The sequence below is a fragment of the Jaculus jaculus genome, chromosome 2 (assembly GCF_020740685.1).
Source record: "Jaculus jaculus isolate mJacJac1 chromosome 2, mJacJac1.mat.Y.cur, whole genome shotgun sequence".
Lineage (NCBI taxonomy): Eukaryota > Metazoa > Chordata > Mammalia > Rodentia > Dipodidae > Jaculus > Jaculus jaculus.
In genome coordinates, this window is record NC_059103.1 from 40,365,795 (window position 1) to 40,382,326 (window position 16,532).

General features: G+C 46.0%; 1 protein-coding gene across 1 annotated transcript; it reads right to left on the reverse strand.

Annotated features, from left to right (window-relative positions):
* Positions 1-11,239: 11,239 nt before the first annotated feature.
* Positions 11,240-12,474, reverse strand: LOC123458744 (mitochondrial import inner membrane translocase subunit Tim17-A). Its single transcript, XM_045143869.1, has one exon. The coding sequence runs from the start codon at positions 12,435-12,437 to the stop codon at positions 11,922-11,924; it is 516 nt and encodes a 171-aa protein (XP_044999804.1). The 5' UTR covers positions 12,438-12,474; the 3' UTR covers positions 11,240-11,921.
* Between the last annotated feature and the right edge of the window lie 4,058 nt (positions 12,475-16,532).

Consider the following 16,532-nt stretch of genomic DNA (forward strand, 5'->3'; position numbering starts at 1 on the left):
TTGATTTTTACTGCTGCTCTGTGTGGTGATTAAGACAAATATTGCCATCATTTGCTGATGCTAGGAAGAAAATAAAAGAGGCCTAGCAAGGGAAGTTGATCTCTTCAAAGTCATTCAGCATATTGGTGGGTCCAGCTGGGAGCACGAAGATTGAAAACACATGTGATTTATGAGAAACCATCTCCAGCAGCACACCTTCAAACACACTCTGGCTAAGTCATTAAACTTGGAAAAAACATATATGGTTTTTCATATCGAGACAAAAATATTCACTTACAAGTTGAAAAATCAGGTAAGTTTCAGATGTCTTTCCAGCAGCAAGTGGTGCCATAACAATGGAGAAATGTCTAGAAGGAGAGAGTGTGATCCAAGCGGACTCTACCAGCCAAGTTGGAGCAAGAATAGAGAGGCAAGAGCTCGCATTCTGAGGCCTCAAAGGACTCACACATCCATCTAGGAGCCTGTTTGAAAAATCTACGTGACTGTGAAGTCTTGCTAACTAAAGGACAAATCAGAACTACAAGTCCTGCTCTAGTATACCCAGGTACAGGGCACTGGCAAACCTGAGAATAATGGATCAAGAACACACAATAGCAAATTAGACAAGCCCAAATATCTGAGTTGGAAAGCAAATGGGGGCATATCCACAATCAGCCCCTTATCTCTCCTGATATATATAATCAATCCATCCTGTCCACAGAAACACACGCACACACTGAATCCAACTTCTGAAGTTTCCTTAAATTGTGGTATCTTGGAATTTATTTTCTTTGTAGTTCTTCACAGTGATTTGAAGTACAGTTTGACCTAAGCTTTTTTTCAAATTAATTCATTCAAAATTAAGTGTAGAAGTTACTTGTGCAAATGTGTCCTATGTGGGTAATGCTATCTATGTACCATCTGTAGCAATACCTCTGTCATTCTCCCTGACTCTGTTAGATCTTTCTTCCTGTGCATTAAAGAGATGTCTGCAATGATGTCAACCACATGTTGCTACCAACTGTTTTTAGATAGAACCTTTGATCTGTTTTTGCTTTCTTTTTTACATTTTGTATTATATATATATAGTTTATATATATAATATATATTATAACTATATATAATATATATTATAATTATGTATATTTATTATATATTCATTTATTTATATATTGTATAAATTATAAGTTATATAAATATATATTTTATATTATATATATAATACATATATTACATATATATAATTTTTTTTTATTTTTTGTGTTTAGAGGTAGGGTCTCACTCTAGCTCAGGCTGACCTGGAATTCATTCTGTAGTCTCAGGGTGGCCTAGAATTTATGGCAATCATCCTACCTCTGCCTCTCAAGTACTGGGATTAAAGGCATGCTGATGGATGAAGAAATACCAAGCAGATACACTCAAAAGAGAAAGCCGGAGAAGACATACGGGTACTTAGAAACTGCTGCAACTGAAATGCCCTGATTCCTCAGTTGGGCCCACAGGGTTACTAAAAGCAGGATGCAATCCTGGCAGTGTCTCTTTATTGAAGAGGCTTTTTGTTTGTTTGTTTGTTGTTGTTTTTCTAAAATTTATTTACTTAGCCAGGCGTGGTGGCACACGCCTTTAATCCCAACACTTAAGAGGCAGAGGTAGGAGGATCACCATGAGTTCGAGGCCACCCTGAGACTCCATAGTGAATTCCAGGTCAGCCTGGAATAGAGTGAGACCCTATGTTGAAAAACCGAAAAACAAAACAAAACAGAACAAAAAAATTTTATTTACTTGAAAGAGAGAAAGAGGGAGAGAAAGATGAAGAGGGAGACACGGAGAGAGATTAGGCACGCCACGGCCTTCAGCCACTGCCAACGAACTCCAGATGCATGCACCACCTTGTGCATCTGGCTTATGTGGGTCCTAGAGAATGGAACCTGGGTCCTTTGGCTTTGCAAGGAAATGCCTTAAACACTAGGCCATCTCTCCAGCCCTGTTTTTGTTCTTTTGAGACAAGATCTTATTATGTAGCCCAGGCTGTCCTTGGACTTGAACGACCTGCCTCAGCCTCCCAAGCTCTGGGATTACAGGTACGTGCCACCACATCCAGCTCTGTCCACATGTTATTCATTCAAGAAGTGTCCATCTGAAAACCCAGGCTATAACCTATTTCATCCCCCTTCAAGGCTAAAGGCACAAAGATAAAAATAACAATGTGTGTGTACCACAGTGAGTGTATAGAGATCAGGGACAATTTTAGGAGCTGGTCCCTGCCTTCCACCTTGTTTAAAGCAGAGTCTCTGTGGTTTAACTCCTGATCCCATTTTTACTACAAACATCATGTGGTTATTTCCAATAAAAGCTAACACTCTGAACAGTTTAAAAAAAAAAAAAAGAGCAAGGTCTCGTTCACTGTTTTGAATGGCCAGGGCAACTAAGCCACAAGCTTCCCCTCCCATCTCACCATAGGCAGGCTGGGGGCACAGACATTAACTACTGCATTCAGCTTTAGGTGGGTTCCGGGGATGCAGACTTGCAGAGCAAGTGCTTTTTATCAACTGAGCCATCTGCCTAGCCCCCCAAATTCTAGTTATATTACTCTCAGCTTTTACAATGTTCTCTTCCAGACCCCCAACATCTCTACTCATTGTCCTAAACTTGGAGCAAATTGGATTCCAGAAGTAGCAGAGCCTTGCAGACAGCTCTCCCCATGAGGAGATCACATCCTAGCCCGAGCATCTGTCTCAAGGAAATCGCCTTGTCCCCTCAAGCATTAAGGACTTCAGAACCAGCACTGAGCTAACAATCAACAGATCAAGCTTTGACCCACACTGCTTAATCATGCAAACCTCACCCCACCCAAGTCTTCCTCCATTTAAACCTAAAGCTCAGTGCCCCCCAAATAGATGAGGGGTCATTGGATCCCTGAGCAGAAGAAAGGACCAAGCAGTGGCCATGGCCACCTTTGTGAGTGGGGATGGGGTGGGGAGGGACTCAGGGCTCACTGGGTTTCTTGTTTTGGTTTAATCTTCCTCCAAGAGTGAATACTGGGTCCACTGAGAACAAAGCTTAAAACTGATTTCTAAAGTAAATTCTCGTGTTCTTTTTTTTTTTTTTTTTTTTTTTGGCTTTTCAAGGTAGGGTCTCACTCTGGTCTAGGCTGACCTGGAATTAACTCTGGAGTCTCAGGGTGGCCTCAAACTCATGGCGTCTGCCTCCCGAGTCTCGTGTTCTTTTATTCAGCTTTCCATCCAGATACAGTTTCTGTGTCCAAGAAAATAGAATGCAAAGCTGAGGAGATCTGCATCTCCCACAATGTCACTTGGAGACCCTCACATGTTTGTCATATACCCCAAGGCACTCATGGGTTTGGAGCCCGGGGCGTTTCAGGGTGGCCAGGTGGGAAGATGGCATCTGGTAGACAACTTATTGTGGTACGGCTGCCTTGCCAACATAAACTTTAATTCCCAAACTAAGAAGAAAGATTCTCATACAACATAATGGGGTGGGAAGTAGGGATAAAAGCTAATGGAGTAGGGAAGGAGAGAAGGCTGAAACCCCACGAAAGCACCATGTGTTTGCTGTCTTTTTTTTTCTGTTTTGGTTTTTCGAGGTAGGGTCTCACTCTAGCCCAGGCTGACCTGGAATTCACTATGGAGTCTCAGGGTGGCCTCGAACTCACAGCGATCCTCCTATGTCTGCCTCCCAGTGCTGGAATTAAAGGTGTGCGCCACCACGCCCGGCTGTGTTTGCTGTCTTACACAGCACAGCACAGAAAGCTTCCCCAGGTTCCTACGGTGCTCCTCTTCAATAACACATAAGACATGAGCGTTCCTCTCTTGTTTTTGTTTCTGGTTTGAGCTAGGGTCTCCTGTATAGGCCAGGCTGGCCTTGAACAACTGGTAATCCTCCTGCCTCCACCTTCTGAGTGCTGGGCTTATGAGCCAGCACCACCATGCCCTCTGTGTTCCATTGAATGGGAGCAGCTCCCTCAACCTCCTTGCCTGCTGTGGATATGTGGATAGGCAAGTTTCCTGGAAGAGGAAGATAGGAACTGTTCTCTAGGAGCTGTGTAAAGATGGAGTGGAGACAGACTGGTCTCTCAAATCTAATAAACAAGAACAAAATACCTTCAAACTCCACTGTCCACAGAGACTGTGGCGACCACCTTTGTAAGCCCTTCCTTAAGTACACTGCAAATATAACCATACACTATATGCTACTACCAGTGAATAGACTCATGCCATTTCAGCTGACTTCCACACAGTGGTATGCGGTGCACAGGGCTCTGTGGCAAGAAGTGGGGAGCTTCAGGCTTAGTGTGGATCACTACTTCCTGGCCCATTGAATCCCACTACAACCTTTGCACGTTAGACCCACCTACATTAGGATTTGGCACTCCTTTTTGTCTTTGCCAAGTGAAAACCATTGAAATAAACTTTAAAATTTAAATTTAAAGAGGTTTGCATTTCTCTGATTAATACAGTTGGGACGATCTTTTCACAGTTGATTGTATTTCTTTTTTCATCACCTAGTCCCATCTTCTGTCCACTTTCCTAATAGAACACCCACTTAACCCTTAGTGGAAAGCAAGTAATCAGTTTACCATACAAATAGTAGCCTTTTCCTGTTTTCTTCTTTCTTCTTGCAAAATATGTCTCAGTTTATGGCTTGTCTTTCCACTGGCTTCTTGATGATGGGCGATGTGGACTTGCGTGTGTGTATGTGTGTGTGTGTGTGTGTGTGTGCGCGCCATGCAGAAGTACTCACCTCTATATAGACACACCTTCAACCTGTCTCTATTAAAGGAATGCAGAGTGCATTGGCCAATCAAGGGAAGCTGAGGCGGACTGTGCAGAAGGACCTGCAGAGGCGCCTTGTAGGAATAGAGCTTCTGACAGGAAACCCGAGCCCTGGTCCAGTGAACCATTGGCAACAGGGAACAATGCATAGCATCTGTGCTTGGGTGAGTGAGGCTCTGGGGAAAATGGATAAAGTGAAAACCAATTCAGTGCACAGAAGGGCACTTGCTAAAGGCAAGTCTGAGACCCTTTCTTCTCAGACTTTAGTGCTGGGAACAAAAGACAAAATATTAAAAGCTTTATTTGGGGCTGGAAAGATGGCTTAGCAGTTAAGGCATTTGCCTGCAAAGCCAAAGAATCCCAGTTAGACTCTCCAGGATCCATGTAAGCCAGATACACAAGGGGGCACACACAGCTGGAGTTCATTTGCAGTGTCTGGAGGCCCTGGTGTGCCCATTCTCTCTCTCTCTCTCTCCCTCTTTCTCGCTCTCAAATAAACAAATAAATAAAATACATTGAAAGCTTCTAGTGACGCATCTCAGCATTAACTACCATGTGCATAGCCATGTGCAAGACATCTAAAACACCCCTTCTAAGGCTTGGAACATCTTGGAAAAGGGGCCAAAGGGAATTAAGAGCAGGAGGATGGAGAGAGAAGGCCTGGGAATACTGTCAACTGGATAGGACATGGCCATTACACGCATGAGCTCCAAGCAGCTGGGGATCGAGCCCATCAGTGCTTCACCATCAATGCAGGAAAGATACCTGAGACCCCAGACCTCAAAGAGGAGCTAACAGCAGCTAATGGTTGCTGAAAGAGGGGGTCAGGTTCATCAGTGGTGTAGCCAGTGGTAAGTTGCCCACATTCCACAGTAAATAGCTTTCTACCCACGGTCACATAAGCAACTCTAAATTAACTCAGTGGGCAAAACCAAAACCAAACAACACAAAAAGCATGAAAGTATGATGGGGATTAGCTGGGAAGAAGAAGGGTGTTAATAGGAGGGGAAGGGAGATAAGACAGGGCAATTGGGGAGAATAAGATCAAAATACATGTATAAAAATGGAAAAAAATAGTAAAATTTTATAAAAAAAATTTAAAGCTTCAGGTAAATAGACTGCCTTTTTACTTTAAAAATTTGGCATATTGCTGGGCAAAAGATTAAGAGTTGAGGCTGAACAGATGGTTCAGCAGTTAAAGGCACTTGCTTGCAAAGCCTGTGGCCCAGGTTCAGTTTCTCAATGCCTTTGTAAAGCCAGACACATAAAGAAGCACATGGGGGCTGGAGAGATGGCTTAGCGGTTAAGCGCTTGCCTGTGAAGCCTAAGGACCCCGGTTCGAGGCTCGGTTCCCCAGGTCCCACGTTAGCCAGATGCACAAGGGGGTGCACGCGTCTGGAGTTCGTTTGCAGGCTGGAAGCCCTGGCGCGCCCATTCTATCTCTCTCCCTCTATCTGTCTTTCTCTCTGTGTCTGTCGCTCTCAAATAAATAAATAAAAAATGAACAAAAAATATTTAAAAAAAAAAAAAAGAAGCACATGGGTCTGGAGTTCATTTGCAGCAGCAAGAGGCCCTGGCATGCCTGTTCTCTCTCTCTCTCATAAATATTTCTTTTAAAAAGATCTAGGGCTGGAGAGATGGCTTAGCGGTTAAGTGCTTGCCTGTGAAGCCTAAGGACCCCGGTTCGAGGCTCGGTTCCCCAGGTCCTACGTTAGCCAGATGCACAAGGGGGCGCACGCGTCTGGAGTTCGTTTGCAGAGGCTGGAAGCCCTGGCGCGCTCATTCTCTCTCCCTCTATCTGTCTTTCTCTCTGTGTCTGTCGCTCTCAAATTAATTAATTAATTAATTAAAAAAAAAAAGAAAATGATACCCAAGCCATGCAAGTTTGGAATTGCTACATGTTTTCGTCCTCTTTTGAAGATTCAAAATACACGTTGACATATTAGAGGTACTGGGAAGTCCCGGGCATCCGGTGTCATGGCATGCCACTACAGAAAGCACATGCTCACCTCGAGCTCCTTCTCCATTTCAGTTGTTTGAACAGAACCAACAACCTGAGCAGAGGAGCCTGGGCTCGTTCAGTGAGGCTCAGGCCAGGGCAGATGACGCACGGACCTCCCTCCAGACTCGTGGGACATCGGCTGCACTTTCGGCCCTCATGTTTGTATTTCCAGCACACAGGAGAAAGAAGGGGAAATGCCAAGCTGGACCGATGTTTCATAACCTTTCTCAGAGCCCCTCCCCAGTTTCCTTCCTCTTACGCTTCTGCTCCATCTCTTGGGTGGGAAGGGGGCTGAAAGGTGTCATACTGGCCACGCCTATCTGCAAGGAAGACTGCGAGTAAGCAGGGGCAGTGGAGGGGCTGGGAGATGGTCCAAGGGCAGCCACAGCGTCCACTAGATGCACTCTGAAAACCTGGGCTGGACTGCCACTTGGCTACACTCATGTGTAAGCCTAAGAAATACCTTTAGGAATATTACAGTGACCAAAAACATTTCTTAGGGAAACAAGCCCAAGAACATGAAACTCCCAACTTTCTGGCACTAATGTCTTCTCTGGTCCTCCTGGTCACCAGGGATGGATTCTGGTTTCAACCATGGGTGAAGGGCGGGCCCCTTAGATGACACGGCCACATTCAAAACCTTTTCTGTCCAGGGAAGCCTCTGTGTCCATCTGTCCATCAACAGGTGGAATTAGGAGTACACATCCTGACTGAGACAGCCTCCCACCCTCTTGTTTTTGAAATACAATGACCCCAATGTTGCAAGCTCAGCACCCTCTCTTCTGTTGCCACAGTGAAGCAAGGCCCCTGGGCCAGAGCCACCCCTGTCACTGGGAACGGCCCGAAACAACGGCAGGAAACAAGCCCAAGGGGTGCAACTAGCCACTTGCCAATCATAGCTTTGGCTCAACTCTTCCTTTCTTTCATTTTCATTTCCCATTTTCTCTCTCGATTCTTCTTCACTAATTTGTTTCCTGGTTTTACATTTCCAGGCAGATTAACTTCCTTTTGCCCTCTTTTGTAATATCTTTGCATTTTGGTTAATGAGGACATCAGTTTCTGAGGAATAAACTTGGCTTCTGTCAAATGTCTGAAGCTCCCTAGGCATGGTGGGATGGCATGGGCTTGGGGAAAGAGACCTGGCTGAGCCAGCAGGCATGATGGCTCATGCCTGTAATCTCAACATGTGAGGGGCAGAGACAGGAGGTTCAAGACCAGCCTAGGCTTCCTAGTGAGTTTGTCCATCCTGAGCTACTCAGTAAGACTCTGATTCAAAAAACCAAGTTCTAGCTGGGTGTGGTGGCACACGCCTTTAATCCCAGCAGTTGGGAGGCAGAGGTAGGAGAATTGCCGTGAGTTCGAGGCCACCCTGAGACTCCATAGTGAATTCCAGGTCAGCCTGGGCTAGAGTGAGACCCTACCTCAAAAAACCAAAAAAAGAAAAAAAAAGACAAGTTCTAGGGCTGGGAAGATGGCTCAGCAATTAAAAGCCCTTCCTTGTAAAGCCTACCTGCTTAGGTTTGATTCCCCAGTACCCACGTAAAGCCAGACACACAAAGTAGTGTATGTGTCTGGAGTTCGTTTGAGTGCTAAGAGGCTCTGGTGTGCCCATTCCTATTCCTTATCTCTCCCTCTCTCTCCTCCCTCTGCAAATAAGTATAAATAAAATACATATTAAAAAACTAAGTTCTAGGAAAGTACGTCAGTACTAGAGTACTTGCCCAGCATATATAAGAGCCTGCAAGATAGACAGAGAGGGAGGGACAAACAGATTGTCTCCTGGATGGAATGCCCAGCTCCACGCTCACAGAAGAGAGACTTTGGGCAATGCAGTGCAAAGAAGCATTGCATTAAGAAGGTGTGCCCTGGGCTGGAGGGGTGGCTTAGAGGTTAAGGCATTTTGCCTACAAAGCCAAAGGACCCTGGTTCGATTCCCCAGGACCCACATTAGCCAGCTGCACAAGGGGGTGTACACATCTGGAGTTTGTTTGCAGTGGCTGGAGGCCCTGGCGAGCCTATCCTCTCTTCCCCCAACCTTTCTCTGTCAAATAAATAAATTAAAATTAAAATTAAAAAAAGGTGTGCCCTGGTCACCTGTGCAGGATTCCAACAGAAAGTCAAGGGACTGAAAAGGCATCCAGAGGCCGCCCGTGCTGCATAGGGATGCCTGACTCTGCGAGGAAGAACTAGGCTCTGGGGCCAGTGTGGTATGGCCTGGGCTCAGGTAGCCACTGTCCTGTCTCACAAAGACAAGACCCTTGCAAGGGGCAGGTCACTTACCCATAGTTGTTCTGATCAAAGCCCAGCGTTATTTTGTTTCATCTTCATCTCCAGTCGGGCTTCATTCATGCATTTTTGCACTCATTCAACCACTGCAGTCACTGCCACTCCAATATCCTAGCTGTTACTGGATTGTGTGCTTCTGAGTAGATTATGAAGTAGATTGTTTGGTTAAGCAGAGGATGACCGCTTAGACTAGGTCCTTCCAGGAAGGACTCGACAATATATACATATTTGCTAAGGGACTGAGTTCACTGCTCTGTAGGAGCTGTCATCAGGAAGAGCCAATCCACAGGGAAGGAGGTCAAAGAGCCACTGTTACAACAAGCAAGGCTGGCAAGGAGCTGTTGTCACTAGTGTGGTATCTGCCTCCACCCTCACTCTCCTCTTGTCACCTAGATCCTGTCCCAGCATTACTTGCCCTTCCCTGGTGGCTGTCCTCCCCTCTTCAGGAGGAATTCCACCGTGGGAGGCAAGTTTCTGGGCCTTGCACAGACCGGCACATACCACTGCACGTTGTGGTTCACTGAACAGCATGTCCTGAGCCTACAAATTCCTTGAAAGCAGGAACTGTGTCCTACTAATCTCTGTTCTCCCCTACAGCATACCATGGGACTTGAAATACAGCCATATTTCTGTTTAGCAAGAACACAAGAAGCTGGGCTGTGTTCTGGGGTCTCCATCAGAGGTACTGGCTGAGGGACATGTGCATGAAGATAATGAAGAGAGCTGTAGCCAGAGACTATGACAGTAGAAATAACATGGCTGGGTCCAGTATAAAGAACATGCAAATAAGTGAAGAGCTGAATCAAATTTGTAATATAAGAAAGAGCCTGGCGTGGTGACCCTCGCCTTTAATCCCAGCACTCGGGAGGCAGAGGTAGGAGGATCACTGTGCGTTTGAGGCCACCCTGAGACTCCATAGTGAATTCCAGGTCAGCCTGGGCTAGAGTGAGACCCTACCTTGAAAAACCAAAAAAAAAAAAAAAAAAAAAAAAAAAAAAAAGACATGGTTTTAGGAGTAGGAGATGGCTCAGTGGATAAACTATTGGGTCACACAAGAGTAAGAATCTGAGTTCTTGGATTTCCAGAACCCATGTAAAGCCAGGCAGGGTAATCCCTGTCTGTAATCCCAGCATGCCTATAGCAAGATGGGAGGCGGTGATAGGGGAATCTCCTAGAAGCTCACACGATGGCTAGCGTGGAAATTGCAGTAGTAAACAGCAACCAACATACAGGGTTGTCTTCTGACCTCCAAATGTGTGCTGTGGCACACGTGAGCCTTCATTCTCACACACACACACACACACACACACACACACACACACACACACACCTTACATCAAAGAGGAAGACAGAGCTGCCCCAGCGTCCTCATGACTGAAATGTCTTTCTTGGCCCAGGGAGCTGGTGCAGTGGGTCAAGTACGCGCCATGTAAGTGTGAGGACTCGAATTTGGGTCCCCAGCACTCACGTTAAAGCTGGACTCAGTAGCACTGTCTGAAATCCCAGCACATCGTCAGTGAGGGGAGCAGAGTCAGGAGAGTTCACCAGAAGCTCACAGAGAATAAAAAGCCCCTGTCTTAAACAAGGTGAGGCCCAATACCTGAAGTTGTCCTCAAAGCTCCACATGTGTGCCACGGTGTGTGTGCAAATATGTTTTTTTTTTTTTTTTTGTCTGTACCTATCCTCTTTATTAAGCACATAATAAACACCAAACATTTCCTTACAAGCAGTATTAACTCAGGCTGGAGAGATGGCTTAGCAGTTAAGGAGCTTGCCTGCAAAGCCGAAGGACCCAAGTTCAACTCCCCAGGATCCATGTTATCCAGATGCCCAAGGTGGTCCATGTATCTGGAGTTCGTTATCCGTGACTGGAGGCCCTGGTGCGCCCATTCTCTCTTACTTTCTCTCTCTACTTGCCTCTTTCTCTCAAGTAAATAAATAAATAATAAAGGGCTGGAGAGATGACTTAGCGGTTAAGGCATTTGCCTGCAAAGCCAAAGGATCCCAGTTCGATTCTCCAGGACCCATGTAAGCCAGATGCACAAGGAGGCACATGCATATGGAGTTTGTTTACAGTGGCTGAAGGCCCTGGTGCACCCATTCTCTCTCTCTCTTTCTCTGTATCAAATAAATAAAAAAAATATATTTAAAGTCATTATTAAAAAAAAAAAATATTAACTCATTGAACTGGGTATATTGGAACCAAGTTGTTTCTGGTAAGGTTTCAGATGGCTCAGAATCAAGATACAGTAGCCTTAAAAGAGTTTTGTATTCGGCACCTGCAAAATCAAGACACAGTGTATATTATGTTCAAAGCAAAAGATGAATATTTTGCCATGTCCTTCAATCCATAAAGCCTTGAGTGTGAGATGATTCATGCTGACTGCGTAATTCTTCTCATACATAATTCACAGCAAGTGAGACGAGGAACTAGTTCTCTGAGTTTCCTGGAGCATGCTCAGTCTGAAAAGCAGAACTCTACAACTTTAGAAGAAAGAATAAGTTCAAGAGTGTTTATTGTTTGACTAACTGCACACAGAAACCAGGCAGAGAAGTTCCTAAGGAAATGATACTTCTGTTTCACGGTTAGTTGCCCTTTGGTCCTTCATCTTCTAAGCACTTATATGTTCTTTAAATGATTCTAGACATTTATTTTGATCACAAATGCAATCCAAATGTGAATAAATGAACGCAGTTATCTTTTCTCCCTTCCGTGTCCCTTTAAATAGAAAAAGTGCTGTCTCTTCATGGCCTATTTGGCCACAGTTGTTGCACCCATGGTTTTAAACAAACTATGTCTTGACCTTCGGAAATCCTTGAATTACAGCTCATCTGGTTAAAGAAATCCCGGGAAAGAAGTCCTATTGATATTGTCGATAGTCTCCAAAAGGTGAGGATGGTAACTGGCTTGAAGGCAACTGGGAGGGGTCTTCAGCAAACTGAGGGCCATTGGGAAACTGTGCAGAGGCAAATCTTGTCAACAAGATACCAGCACCTTCAATTAAAGCTAGAAGAATGCCACCCATTGCAGCTGACCCAACCATGGCCACAGGTCCATTTCTTGCTGCCAGGATGGCTCCTGTTAAGGCACCACTAGTGATGGAGTTCCAGGGGTCTTCTTTCCCTCTGACGTGAACCATACTACAGTCAATCATGGAAAACAGACCTCCCCAGACTGCAAAGCTACCTCCCAACTGTGGAGCTCTGGTTTTAATAGCTGTCAAACTCCCTCGTAACCTGTGGTTAACTCCCACTGGAGAATTTCGAAAGCCTTTGATTGCTTGAAAGATTCCACCACCTATGGTACCCATGGTAAAGGCCCCACCACAGTCATCCACAATTCGCCAGGGGCACGGCTCTCGGGCATACTCCTCCATCTTGACTCACTCCTGCCGCGCGAACGACGCCGGGCGAGCCGGCCGGAAACTCGTGTGTGCAAATATGTACGTGGAATGTGCGTATGTCTCTCCAGCTCCAACTTTCCATCTTCAGAACTCTGCCCTTGCAGTCACAGAACCCTGGTGGCCTTCATGTGCTGATCCCTACCCCAGATAAATCATTCCTAGCTCCTCCAGCTATTCCTACCTCGAGCTCTTCCTGTCTGACCACAGGTATCATCATGTCTGAGGGCCTGGAATGCTGGTCTTGGTTTTGGGTTTCTGCCCTTCTGGCTTCCTGGGAGCTGTTACCTATCCCAAAGGCCCCGCGCGTGGAGAAGCAAACCTCAAGACAGAGAACCTGCCATTGGTGGAGTTTCTCCCTGCACTGCACCCCTGCTGAGCCACTGGGAAATGCCCAGGCTCTCGGGCTCAGGGGCAGGCTGAGGGTGCATGGTAAGTGTGAGAATTTCAGGACAGATGGAGAAAGAGCCACCTCGTTCTGACCGGAGGCTGTAACAACACAGGCATTGCTGGGTAGCACTTGGACAGTGTGGAGTGATAAGGAAGCAGGACGTCTTCCAGAGCCAGCAGACAGGACCACGGGCGTCACCATCCAGACAGTGGTAGGACAGGGAACTCCTGGGGAGCTGAGGGGATTGTGTGTCCAGGGGATGGGGCTTTGCAGCAAGGTGGGGGTCTGTCACTGCTATAGGCTTCATTGTACCCATGGTTATGAAGCAGGATTTGGGGGTTCAGGAGAGTTTCACCAAGTTTATGAACCCCAATTTTGGATTCTGTTCTATTTTTAACAAAGAATTGATAAAAATGAACTCAAGGAGGACAAATTATGAATTATTAGGTTTATTTAGGGAGCAGTCACGAGTTGTGTGTTTTATTTAAGGGAAATTAGGATGTAAGCAGAAGGGCTAGAGCAGAGCCATAAGCACGTGGGCAGTGGGAGGTAGGAAGGGAAGTGGAAAATGGGGGACACTCAGGTGGAAAACACTGCATAGTTCATAGGCTCATTTAAGAGAAATTGAGCCTTTCAAGGAAAGACTGAAGCAGAGCCCCAAGCACATGGAAGCTAGAACGTAGGTGTATATAAAGGGAGATTCACAAGAAACACACATAGCATCTGCCTTGCGCTTCCCTGTGGAAGGAGGAGGGCAAATGGTGGGGGCTTAGGAAAGAATGACAGAGGGAAAATATCAAAGCAGAGACCAAGAAATTCAGATGGGAAATGAGTAGTGAAGAGTCGTACCCATGGCTACCTCGACTTTACAGAAGCTATACAGGGAACAGGCCTGGAGTTAGAGAAAGCATCTGCACAGTAGATCTGGGGTACAAGGGAAATACACACACGGTAGACTCAGAGACCAGAGGAAGATCATCTATATAATTTGAATGAGAAGTTACCCCAAACTATAAAGCAGAGGCAAGCAGAATTCCCCCAGACCAAGAAACAGTGTTATGCTTCGCACCTGACTTCCCAGCCAGGCTGGGCGGAGGGAGAGGCCAGACTCATGTGTATCCCTGTGGCCAGAGCGAGGAGAGGCAGTCAGAGAGGAAGCCACAGACTTTGTAGTACAGAAAATGTATTTTTTCATGAGATTCAAGTATGTAAGGGGAAGATCCAATTGGTTTGTAGGTTTGGAAGGCAGACCCCAGAGCCAGCCCACCTGGGTAGTATGCTAGACTGTGGGCAGCAGAGGGCACTGGAGCCAGGTGTAGATGAGTCTCGTAGATGAGTGCTGAGTTCCATTCCTGCCAAGACATGACATGAGTTCCATTCCTGCCAAGAGTTCCCTTCATGCAAAGGAGTGTTGACATGTGGGGTGGCATCTCCTGGTTCTTTCTGGGTCTCGATTACTAACTGAACCTGACTGAAAGAAGCTAGCTTTCTCCTATCTCTCCTTCAGTTAGTGGACATTGGTACAGCTCCATGAGTCTGGGAAACTGACAGGCTCTACATGGCTACAAAGAGGAGTATTTGTACTACACAGACACACTTCAACTTCCAGGGGCATTGCCGTTCCAATAGACCCATCGTAAAGTGCAGTCATATTATGTCAAAGTGTATTTAAACTGAGCCTGGTAGCACAGGCCTGTACAGCCACTTAGGAGGTTGAGGCAGGAAAATAGTAAGTTCATGGCTTGCCTGGTCCATAGAATAAGACCCTGTCTCAAAATGAAATTACAAAGAGGACTTGGGGTGTGGCTCAGTGTCACAGTGCTTGCCTAGCATGTGCTAGCCCTGGTACTTCCCCAATAATGCCAAAAAGTAAAATAAAAATTGTATTTGGGCTGGAGTGATGACTTAATGGTCAGTGTGCTTGTCTGCAATGCCAAAGGACTCTGGTTTGGTTCCCCAGGACCCACGTAAGCCAGATGAACAAGGTGGCTCATGCATCTGGAATTCACTTGCAGTGGCTAGAGGCCCTGGTGCAACCATTCTCTTCCTGTCTGACTCTTTCAAATGAATAAATAAAGTATTTTTAAAAAGTGTATTTGAGGGCTGGAGAGATGGCTTAGAGGTTAAGCACTTGCCTGTGAAGCCTAAGGACCCCGGCTCAGGGCTCGTTTCCCCAGGATCCACGTTAGCCAGATGCACAAGGGGTGCACGTGTCTGGAGTTTGTTTGCAGTGGCTGGAAGCCCTGGCAGGCTACTTCTATCTGCCTCTATCTCTGTCGGTTGATGTCAAATAAATAAATAAAAATAAAAAAGTTAAAAAAAAATTTAAGTGTATTTAAGGGGCTAGAGAGATGTCTTAGTGGTTAAAGCACTTGCCTGCAAAGCCAAAGGACCCAGGTTCAGTTCCTCAAGACCCACATAAGCCAGATGCACAAAGGAGCTCATGCTTCTGGAGTGCATTTGCAGTGGCTAGAAGCCCTGACAACCTATTTGTGGTGGTTTGATTCAGGTGTCCCCCATAAACTTAGGTGTCCTGAATGCTAGGTTTCCAGCTGATGGACATTTGGGAATTAATGCCTCCTGGAGGGAGTGTATTGTTGGGGGAGGGCTTATGGGTGTTATAGCCAGTTTCCCCATGCCAGTGTTTGGTACACTCTCCTGTTGCTATTGTCCACCTTATGTTGGCCAGGGGGTGAGGTCCACCCTCTGCTCATGCCATCGTTTTCCCCTGCCATCGCGGAGCTTCCCCTCGAGCCTGTAAGCCAAAATAAATCTCTTTTTCCCAGAAGCTGCTCTTGGTTGGATGTTTTCTACCAGCAGTGTGAACCTGACTGCAATCGTAAGGTAGTACTGAGGAGTGGGATTGCTGCTAGCCACCTGACTGTGTGGCTTTGGCCTTTTGGAGCTGATTTTCAAGAGGAATGTGGAAGGAGTTGAAACCTTGGCCTAAGAGATGGCTTGCAGTGCTGTGAGTACAGCTTGATGGACTATTCTGGTCAGAGTTGAAAGACATGAATGCAGTAAGAACTATGGACCCTGAGGTTTGGCTTATGAGGGTGAGGAAGAGCTTTGCCTGGACTGGGCTAGAAGCAGTTTGTGTGAGAAGCTTGCTCTTATGCCCATGTCCTGAGAAGTTGTGCAGGGTTGCTTTGCGTAGAAATGAACTGGTGTGAGCAGAGGGATATGGCACAGAAAGAAATCTTTAGGCCAAAACTGCTGCCCATTCAGCTGTAATTGAGAGATTGGGTCAGCTAACCTGCACTGGGGCAACAGGAAGAATGTAGATTCTTTTGAAGGCACCTGAGTGTTCAAAGAGTGTCCTGTTCTTCAAAGTCTGCTTTATTCCTCCCTGGATAACAAATTGGCACCCTACCTGGTATTATGGAGTATAAGAAATGCTGGCAAGAGGGTCATTGAGTTTGCAACATGGTCTTGTGTTTTGGAAATGGCCATGGGCAGTGTGAAGCAGGTTTGCTGGATTGCAGTGGAGACCCAGTGGAGATGCCGGGACCACGAGATGGCTGCTAAGGAAAGCTGCTGGCCCCAGTGAAGTTTTCCAGAACTGTGAGTAGCCTAGCTGGAGGGGTGGAATTTGAATGCCAGAGACTTGTTGCTGGTTAGAATTATCGAATTTGGAGATTTGTCACTAGCTAGCGCTATTGGACTTGGAGTTACAGAGT

Excerpts from the sequence above, each read along its gene's own strand:
- LOC123458744 (XM_045143869.1), bottom strand. The coding sequence starts at position 12,437 with ATGGAGGAGTATGCCCGAGAGCCGTGCCCCTGGCGAATTGTGGATGAC.